This window comes from Aptenodytes patagonicus, chromosome 6 (genome assembly GCF_965638725.1).
Source record: "Aptenodytes patagonicus chromosome 6, bAptPat1.pri.cur, whole genome shotgun sequence".
NCBI classification, from domain to species: domain Eukaryota; kingdom Metazoa; phylum Chordata; class Aves; order Sphenisciformes; family Spheniscidae; genus Aptenodytes; species Aptenodytes patagonicus.
Genome location: NC_134954.1, coordinates 3,822,939 through 3,833,066, shown reverse-complemented (window position 1 = coordinate 3,833,066; position 10,128 = coordinate 3,822,939). Strand labels below are relative to the sequence as shown.

At 47.9% G+C, this 10,128-nt stretch overlaps 1 protein-coding gene across 1 annotated transcript; it reads left to right on the top strand.

Moving 5' to 3' along the window:
- The first annotated feature begins 1,019 nt into the window (after positions 1-1,019).
- Positions 1,020-6,859, top strand: SCG2 (secretogranin II). The gene is made up of 2 exons (XM_076340872.1): positions 1,020-1,081; positions 4,563-6,859. The coding sequence occupies exon 2, from the start codon at positions 4,577-4,579 to the stop codon at positions 6,437-6,439; it is 1,863 nt and encodes a 620-aa protein (XP_076196987.1). The 5' UTR covers positions 1,020-1,081; positions 4,563-4,576; the 3' UTR covers positions 6,440-6,859.
- Positions 6,860-10,128: the final 3,269 nt, after the last annotated feature.

The following is a 10,128-nucleotide window of genomic DNA, read 5'->3' as shown; positions in this document are numbered from 1 at the left end:
GGTGTGGGTGTGTGTGTGGGGGAGTGGACGTGGGTGTGTGGGGGGGTGTGGGGGTGTGGAGGTGTGTGTGTGGGGGGTAGTGTGTATGTGGGGTGTGTGGGTGTGGGGGGTGTGTGTGGGGGAGTGGGTGTGGGTGTGGGGGTGTGTGTGGGGTGTGTGTGGGGGTGTGGGGTGTTGGTGTGTGTGTGGGGTGTGTGTGTGGGGGTGGGGTGTTGGTGTGTGTGTGGGGGGGTGTGTGTGTGTGGGGGGGGTGTTGGGGTGTGTGTGTGGGGGGGTTGGTGTGGGTGTGGGTGTGTGCGTGGGGGGTGGGTGTTGGTGTGTAGGGGGGGGTGTGGGTGCGTGTGTGTGGGGTGGGTGTTGGTGTGTGTGGGGGTGTGGGGTGTTGGTGGGTGTGTGTGGGGGGGGGGTGGGGGGGGTGGGTGTTGGGGGGTGTGTGTGTGTGGGGGGGTGTTGGTGTGGGTGTGGGGGTGTGCGTGGGGGGTGGGTGTTGGTGTGTGTGGGGGGTGTGGGTGCGTGTGTGTGTGTGTGGGGGTGGGTGTTGCTGTGTGTGGGGGTGTGGGGTGTTGGTGGGTGTGTGTGTGGGGGGGTGTGGGGGGGTGGGTGTTGGGGTGTGTGTGTGTGGGGGGGGGTGTTGGTGTGGGTGTGGGGGTGTGCGTGGGGGGTGGGTGTTGGTGTGTAGGGGGGGTGTGGGTGCGTGTGTGTGTGTGTGTGGGGGGGGGTGGGTGTTGATGTGTGGGGGGGGGTGGGTGTTGGGGGGTGTGTGTGTGGGGGGGGTGTTGGTGTGGGTGTGGGGGTGTGTGTGGGGTGGGTGTTGGTGTGTGTGGGGGGTGTGGGTGCGTGTGTGTGGGGTGGGTGTTGGTGTGTCTGGGGGTGCGCCCCTCAGCCCGCACCTGGGGGGGTGGGGGGGGGGCTGCCGGTCCCCGGTCCCTTCCCGCCGGCGGGGCCCGGCCGAGGCTCCGCCGCCGGGGCGGGGCGCGGGAGGGCGCTGACGTCAGCGCGGCGAGGGCGGTATAAGCGGGCGCTGTCCGGGTGCTGAAGGCGGCGGCGGCGGCGGCGGCGGCGGCGGGAGCGGCGGCGGCAGGTAGGGGCCGCGCCGGGCTCCGCGGCGCGGCCGGGCCCGGCGAGGGGCGGCCGGGGATTGGGGGGGTGGGGGGGCGGGTGGGACGGGGCCGGCTTCCCTCGGCCGCCCTGTGGGGCTCGGCTGCCAGCCGGGTCGGAACCGACGGCAGGGGAAGGGAGGTGAAGTTAAACAGCGAGTTACGGCAGGAGGCGGGGGGTCGTAGCCGATGTTTTGCAGTGGAATATATAAATATATAAACTACAGACCCGTGACTGTCTATACGCGGTACACTTGTGTCACCAGCCACCTCCGGGGCTGAAGCCGGGAAGCATAGCCTGTCTGTTTGCGACTGCGTTCGGCCACGCCGGCTCGCACACATGGCGCTCCAGCCGCGTCAAAATAGAGGATGAGAGGTTACCTTGGATGCAGACGCAATCTGGCTAACTCTCCAGATGTACACGTATGCCAAGAGTCGTTGTATTCGTTCAGAACCGCTTGGGGTTTGGGGTTTTTTTTCCCTTCTCCTCACCCCGCTGTTATTTTGTTCGTGGTTCAAGTCCCTTGCACAGGGTAAAGGGTTAGATACGCCTTAAAAAAAGGCAAATTTACCGTAGCCGTGTTAGTTATTGCAAAAGTAAACGGGAGGACGAGTGCGTGAGACATTTCTTTATTTTCCTTATGGAAAACTGCTGTTGGATTCCCCCCCCCCAGACCCCCAGGGCAGGGACTCATCCATAGGAAAGCTTACGAGTTTTCATCGCAAATTTTCACTGGAAACATTACATTCGCATCAGAGGCGGCTGCTGAGAGAGATCGAGAGAGAAAATTACTGCTACCATGGAAACATCCCAGAAAGGAGATGTATTTTTTTGTCTGTTTTGGGGGGAACTTCTGTCAGTCTGCATTGCCTTGGTACCTGTTAAATTGTGAACTCGATCGCCTCGTTTTGTAAATAGGAACTTCTACGTTTGTTGGCCGAAAGATGATTTGCCTGATTGTTAGGTGCTAATAGAGGAGAAAAGATGCTCCCCATCTAGGCTAGCTTCACAATTATCCGTCTGTAGACAAAACAGCCATTTTAGCATTTGTCCTTTGAGAGGCACAGAAGAGAATGTTTTACTATAGATCCTAAAGGTAGTCTAAAATGTCCTCTCTTTTCCAAAAAAACATGGAATTAAAGTCTGACAGGCTGGGGAGGAGTCCTCTTGCCCTAGATAACGCAGTATATTTAATGACAAGATTTTATGACCTGAACTCAAAGCTTTTGAAAGAAAGCTTTCCCAAATCCATTTGACAAGGCTTTCAAGTATCATCTGCCAATAAATCAGAAGTGAAAATCGATCTAGAGACAAATGCTCCCAAAATATCTAGAGAGGAGCCAACGACCCGTTATTCCTGCAAAGGAGATACCCAGCCGAGCAACACCCTTGTGGAACGCTAAACTAAACTTTGCCTGGCTACGCGCATTTTGATTTTAATGGGATGCTGACGACTCTCACAAAGGCTGTAACAACACATGATTGTGTGCAGCGAAGGGGGTTGAGTTCCTGCTCTCTGTGAGTGGGACGTGCCTGGCAGATAATTATGGAACAACTCTCCCTTCCCCCACCCCTCGGAAAGGACAGAGTTTCTCATGCGCTAATCAAACTGGCTCTGTTAATAACCAGTCTCGCTGCCGGAAGAGAAAGTCTGAATTTCGTTTATTTGCTACAATAAGTAGCAAAGTGCTTTATTTTTCGTGGAGATACACATTTATGTATAGGACTAGTGCCTTTTCTGTGACAGAAAATGAAGCGATGTGTTGGCTTTGTTTCGGGGCAAACTCAGACCTGGAGGGTGGGACCTTCTCATCAGCTGTTCTGAACCAATCCTTTGTGAAATCAATGCTCAAACGTATCCAGGCTTGAGTAGCCAGAAATGTTTGGGGAAATTGTTTGCTGTTACGGCTGTTAGCTTGCCCAGGCATACTCGGGGGGGGGGGGGAGGGAAGCAGCTCTCTGAACTGATACTGCTTTAATTATCTAGTTAAGTCACATTACGTTAGGAACAAAAACTGAGTGGAAAAATCTACAAGTGAGCTGAAATGAGCATATTCACGCCCACTTTCTAGTGGGTAAATAGTGGTATACGTAGCTCTTTCGGTCTGTCATGAATCACCAACGTCTCAACAGGATGCTTTTACCAAGCCAAAAACCAAAGGAACCAAAATAGGTCAGTCAATCAAAGCAGTTTCTATCTTTGTAATTTCTTTCTCATTATTGTACTTTATTCGTTAATGCAACTGGGTCAGAAAAGAGTCTAGTCTGTCTCACGGCCCCCGTGTATCAGTGCCTGAGCATCTCCTAGGAAATAAGTGACGGCAATTTTTCCCTTCGCTGGGTAGAGGATGCTCAGCTCCCCGCAGGACTGGGCTTGTGCAGCTGTATCCTCATACGCAGCAGTGCTGTAATCTTCTTAATTCGGTCGGAGGCATATTTTTTCCCGCTTCTGTTCCAGAATTTATTGTTGGCCGGCGTAAGCTGGGCAGGCTGACTAGACGTGGGCTTCTACTGATCTATTCTAACTGAATTTAGCTCACTTTTGCCAATGGTCATGTTCCTGCCTGTCCTGGGACCCGATTCAATTTCTGCTGAAGTGAATGAATGAATGAAATCACCACTCGGAACCCACCTACTCGAGCTCATTTCTGAGACGGGTCTTAAAGGATTCAGTAAAATTATATTGTACCTTTAGGACAAATTATAGTTTGTCCTTCATATAGGGGATCACTGCCCGTAGGAAAATGGTTCGCTCGTAGAGGCTCTTAACTAACATTCACCTGTAATCCAAATAATATTTTTTTTAATGAAATAGCAAAAAAGGAAATAACAACGCTAACAAGAATGACAGAAATAAACTTGCAAGTCATTTTATAGGCTGCGTTCTCCACTTGATTACATTAATTCTGTTGCAGCCTAGCACCACTCAGTCGTATTACCCCAGCATGAAATTAGATGCCCTACGGAACAATCTCACAAAATAATTCTGAATGCAGTTTTAATATTAACATTTTGGGCGGCATTTAAATATCTGGATATACTGATTTTACCATTTGAAGCCTTTGTTTTCATAATCAAAATGACATCTAGATTCCTCTACGGGCATTTCATGAGCTATATAGGACTTGTATTTTATACTTTGGTGCTGCCATTGGGAAATTGATGTTCATAAAGTACACTGAACATAGAGATAAGAAATTTCTAGCATAGGAAACCAATAGTTGCCAGTATAACTGAGGAATCATAGGAAAGATTCAGAAAATCTCAAATTTCCACCAAAATATATGGCTTCCATGTATGAGTTATATTAGGTTTCCATAACTAGTAAAAACATGTGTGGTACTGGTGGTATTCTTCCCGATAAGTTCCAGTTTAAAAGAACAATCTCTATTTTGCTTCTCAGTTTGCTAAGTCTGTCTCCATATGTTAACTGCTTCTTTTTTCTTCTTCTTCTTTATTTCAAGGAAATATTTTAAACATGGCAGAAACTAAAACCTTCCAGCTTGAAGCAGCCTGTGCTCTCACCTTTTTCTTTGTCGTAGTCTGTTGGGTTGATGCAGCTTCCTTCCAGCAGCATCAGCTGCTTCAGAAAGATCCAGACTATGTAATGAAAAACTTACAGAGGTTCCCAAATCCCGATATGATCAAAGCTTTGGAATACATAGAAGATCTTCGCAAGCAAACTAACAAGGGAGAAAGCAGCCCTGATTACAACTCTTATCAAAGTGTCCCGTATCTCCTGCAACAGAAAGAAAGCAAAGATCAGGTTCACCTACCAGATAACGTAAGGGATTCTTTGACCGAAGATGAGTCCCAATGGGTTAAGGTAATGTTGGAAGCCCTGCGGCAAGCTGAGAAAGAGTCAAAAGTTGGCCCAAAGGAGAATAAACCTTATGGTCTGAGTTCAGATAACAACTTTCCAGCTGGAGTAACTGACGATTATGAGGCTTACAAGTGGCCTGAGAGGTGGCAAAAATATCTCAAAATGCCGCTTGGGCACTATGAAGACAGTTCAAGAGACAGTCCTTTCAAGCGTACTAATGAAATAGTGGAAGAGCAATACACACCCCAAAGCCTTGCTACACTGGAGTCTGTGTTTCAGGAGCTGGGGAAGATGGCAGGACCTAGTAACCACAAGAAAGAAAGGCTGGATGAGGACCAGAAATTGTATACAGACGACGAAGACGATGTATATAAAGTGAATAACATTGCCTATGAGGATGTGGTTGGAGGAGAAGATTGGAATCCCATAGAGGAAAAAGTGGAAAGTCAAACCCAGGAAGAGATAAAAGATAGCAAAGAAGAAATTGATAAACACGAAGAGGAGATTGACGACGAAATGAAAAGATCGGGGAAACTCAGCTTCCTTGAGGATGAAATAAGAAGAGACAATAAGGATCAAATGTCACAGGACGTTTCAAAGCTAATGAATTATTACCTGAAGAGGCTGATGGGCGGTGCTGCAAATAGGAAATTAAGGACTGGAGGAGAACTTGAGAAAAAAAGAGCACCCACCTTTTTGGATAAGCAACTCGATCCTCAGTCTATAGCTCAGCTGATAGAAATCTCAAGGAATTTACAAATTCCTCCTGAGGATTTAATAGACATGTTGAAGGCTGGAGAAAAAAAGCAGCTTCAGAGTGAAAGGTTGGAAGCTGAGCAGGAAGCAGAATTCCCAGAAGACCTCGACGAGATCGCTGAAACTAATCTAGGACAGAGCGATATATTTAAAAATAACGTAAAGCAGCCTCTTAATGTTATTCCAGAAAATCTACCTGAAGACCTCAATATTGAAGATATTGTCAGCCTTCTGGGAACTGACAATTTGGCTAATCAGAATCCCTCCTACTTACTGAATCGTCTTAATCAAGAAAATGATTTGCCAAGACTGTCTTACATTCCCAGAAGATTGAAAGGACACCCGTTTCCTAAAGCCGCCTGGATGAACGATTTGGAAAGGCGACAAATGGAGTACGAGAAACTGAACGAGCAGGACGAAGAGCTGGCCGACTACTTGGCAAAGGTGTTGGCAAAATATCCTGAAGTTATCAATACGAACCAGATGAAACGAGTCCCCGTTCCAGCTTCTGAAAGCGACTTGCAGGAAGATGACCGGCTGGAGCAGGCCATCAGGGAGCACCTACGCCAGCTGGGACCGCAGGAGGCCGCGAAGTTGGCTTCGCTCAGCAAAAGGCTTTCCGTGGCCGGGGAAATGGATGACACGCAAAACAGGCAGTATCTGGATGAGGATATGCTAGCAAAGGTGCTAGAGTATCTAAAACAGGAGAAATCAGAGCTTGAAAGAGATCACATTACTAAACGGGCAATGGAAAATATGTAATTGTTCCCCAAATATTATTTCTCTTCAATGTGTTGACTTCTATCCCAATTCAGTTGTGATTTCTTCCCGCTCTCCCACTAAACAACCTACGGTAGACTACTTGCCATTGAACGGTCTGCATATCTTTCTCAGAGCTGTTATATTGTTTATTGATATACTTATATATGTTATAAATTATGGGGCAAACAAACAACAAATTGCTTCGAGTGTTTTAAGAAACGATTTAATGAAATCAAGTAAAACTACAATATGTAAACAAATGACCTTTGCATTGTTCATAAAACACGATAAATGAAGAGTGACAATTATCATTTGAAATTTTTAAGATTAATTGGATTATTTTGTTACTGTCTGTAGTGGTTTTTGTGGAGTATCGAGTAAAAAAATAAAGCATTATATATATAGTTTTATTTAAAAGGCTTTTTCTATTCAGCGTTTTATTGTTGATGAATAAATTATTTCTGGACAAGAGACTGTGTTTCTTTGTGGCAGTTGATAAAGTCATAATAATTTGAAACGGAGACATATACGTTTTACTTCTACAGACAATTCTTCTGAAGTCTATCATTTTACTGTAGAATAAGTTGGTAGCTTTATACTTCTGGTTTTTCTGGGCTGTAAGAACACCGACTGGCATTATCTTTAAGGGCGGTGCGTACCCGAAGAGCTTGCTGAAGTCAACCAGGGCAGCAACTGCACTCAAATTTTTTGAAAATTGCCCCCCCTTCCCCCCAAATTAATGACTATGTGTCTCTTGGCAGTGGGAGGAAGATAAATGATCTGTCCAGCTAAGGCAGACTCTATGGTGAAGCACTACAAAAATACAAAACTGAACCTTTGTGTGTGAGTAGCAGCAGCTCTGGGAAGCTCTGATGAAGTAGCGGGGAAGCAGATGGGTTCCTCGCCATCTCTCACGATGGCTACCACGAAGAAAGAGACAGGCCTCAAGGCAAGGCAGGCAGAGAACTCACCCTGTAGGTAACACCACTTTCCCGTCTAATAAAAAAATTATTTCCCATTTCATGAAATGGCCGCGACACGTATACGTAAGTACACGCAGAACCTTTATTATTCACCACATGTCCTGGGCACTTGAAATGTCTCTTGAGCTCCTGTTAAGACATCCTGCAGTGGATGTTCTGGAAAAGCTACGGCTCTTTTACAGAACGAAATGTGCTTGTGTAGCTCCGTGAGTCAGACACGGTTTTCACGAGGCCAGCTCAGGCATAAGCGTTTCCAGGATTATAGTTTAAAAGTGGTTTTCCCTGCGGTATTCTTCAGCAGCTCGTCTCTGCTAAGTGGGGTGGGGATGATTTTTGGCGAGGAGAAGTCTAATGAAGCAAAGTACAAAGGCTGCAGAAATAAGGCTTCATCTTCAGTGTCACCGTTACCCTGAGCAATCGCAGGCGACAGGAGTTCAGCCAGAGCTCTTGCTTTGGGCCACGGCAAAATCCCTCAGTTCCCTGTTACTTGGATGAGTCGAAATATTAAACACAGAGCTGAAAAAATCCCAGAGTTATATTCACTCTTGTGAAGAAGGACAAACCTGTTGCCATTTGATACGCGCTTGCTTGTGACACTGGTAACTTGGAATCACACTTTTATTCAAAACAAAATCGTGCTTTAAAAAAATAACAACTTTTATCACCTTGATTCCTAATACTGTTATCCTCCTTGAGCCTAATACTGCTCCTGCAATCCTCACAGTCCAGAAAATTTTCTTTTTGTCAAATCAGTAACATTTAATACATATGTAATTTGTAAAACTGAGGAAGAGTCATAAAAACGTAGAACCCTAGAGTATCTCGAGTTGGAAGGGACCCATAGGGATCATGGAGTCCAGCTCCCTGCTCCGCACAGGACTACCTAAAACTAAACCATACGACTAAGAGCGCTGTCCAGACAAGAGCACTGAGAGTTAAATGAATGTTTGCTGTTTTCAGTGAGCAAGTTTAACAGTTTTATACTTGCCTTCCAAGGTGATATTTTAACGGGAGACTGTATTTGCTGCCCTTGCTCACACACACAGGGTAACAAAGCCTAACTATAGCCAACTTGCTAGACACTTTGGTTTTTTCCCGGGCTGTGGTTAAATGCCTTTTTTCCCCTTTTCTTATGGGAGAAAGGAATTAACTCACATAAACATTTTCATAAAAGGAAATAATGGGCAGCCAGAGAAGCACAAGGCCGTGTGGAGGCCTGAGATGCCCGCCGGACACAGGCGTTGTGCCGCAGGCGCTAGATGCTGGGAGGGGACCCGGGACCCAGCAGCCGGTGTCACGGCGTTGGCTCTGCACGCCTCTGGCTCTCCAGGGTGCAGCGAGGGCGTCTTCCCCACCGCTCCATCTCGCTCACCAGGTGAGGAATGGTTTGTCCATCTCTGCAAAACATCTCTCCCAGGAGAAGATTTTTTTTTTTTTTTTTGGAAGGGCTGGATGCACGGGCGCTGCTGCCGTCCAGGGACAACGGCCTCTCGGGAGCAGCCTGCTGTCCCGTGGCCGAGCTCAGTGTGGGACCGAGGTCTCCGTGATGACGACACAGAAGGGCTCGTGCAGCTGCAGCCTCCACGGCATGGGGATCTCATCTCCTGGACTTGGCCGCGACCTGCGTGCCGCAGCGTGGGGCTGCCGCCGCAGAGCAGCAGGAGCTCGTGCAGGGCCTTGGGCGCTCACAGCTTCGATGGAGGCGTACAGCGGCTGCAAACACGCTGTTCAACACACTTAACGAACACCGTCGTGATACCAGACTAAATAATTAAAAACATCTTTAGCAGGGCTCGGGCAAAGCTCGCTGAAGACAACAGTAATCTTCTCCCCGACTCTGGCACAGACCCTGAAACAGCACCTTTCTCCTGCCTCAGACGGCTCAAAGCACGAGCAGGATATCAGGGAGGCTCTGAATGTGTTTTCTTGCGGTTCCTTTACGTAGCAGTAGCCTTAAAGCACGTGTGTGCACGTGTGCCCTCTGCCCCCAGCTCTGGGCAGGTAATAAAGTCGCACATCAAAGCTAACACCTTGCACCACGTGTGCTACCGCACAGCCATGGTACAGTGCATGCTGCTGGTTTTGTCCTCATGGCTAAAATAGATACGAGTTTATCTATTTTTTTCACAGTGAAAATAAACTGCATTTTTTTTTTTTTCCTTTTGCTGCCCTCCTTTCTTTCAACGGTGACATAAAACTGTGCTTTAAAAAGGAGCTTTTCCATTTCCCCCCCCAGCGGCTGCCAAGCCGCAGGCTTGGAGGAGCATCACCCTCGCCCCGCGATGCAGGGCTGAGCAACACGTTGCTATGGCAGCCGGGAGGCAGCCGTACCGCATCCCAGCAGCGCATCGCAGCGCTGAGGAAATGAAGATGAAAAATGCTTTGAAGTGCCAACCTTCGCTTCTGCTTTGTCCTAAAATTGCCCTCGGATGGCCTCCGCCACAAGCCAACCAGCCCTGCCGTGGGTCTTGGCACTGCGCGGTGATGCTCCTCTTTCCCTTGAGCCGATACTTGCGGCACCGCGGTTCCCCTAACGCCACCGAAGGTCCCCAGACCCGAGGGCCTTCCTAAGAGACTTGGCTCAGAGTGTCTTTGATATGCTCTTCAAGTGGAAAACAAAACCATCAGGCACTGGGGTTTATGGTTTAAAGGGATTTGGGTTTTTTGAAGTCGATGTAAAAGGCTGACTGCGTCAAAACAATGATG

Coding starts and splice junctions, on each gene's coding strand:
- SCG2 (XM_076340872.1), top strand. CDS start 4,577: ATGGCAGAAACTAAAACCTTCCAGCTTGAAGCAGCCTGTGCTCTCACC.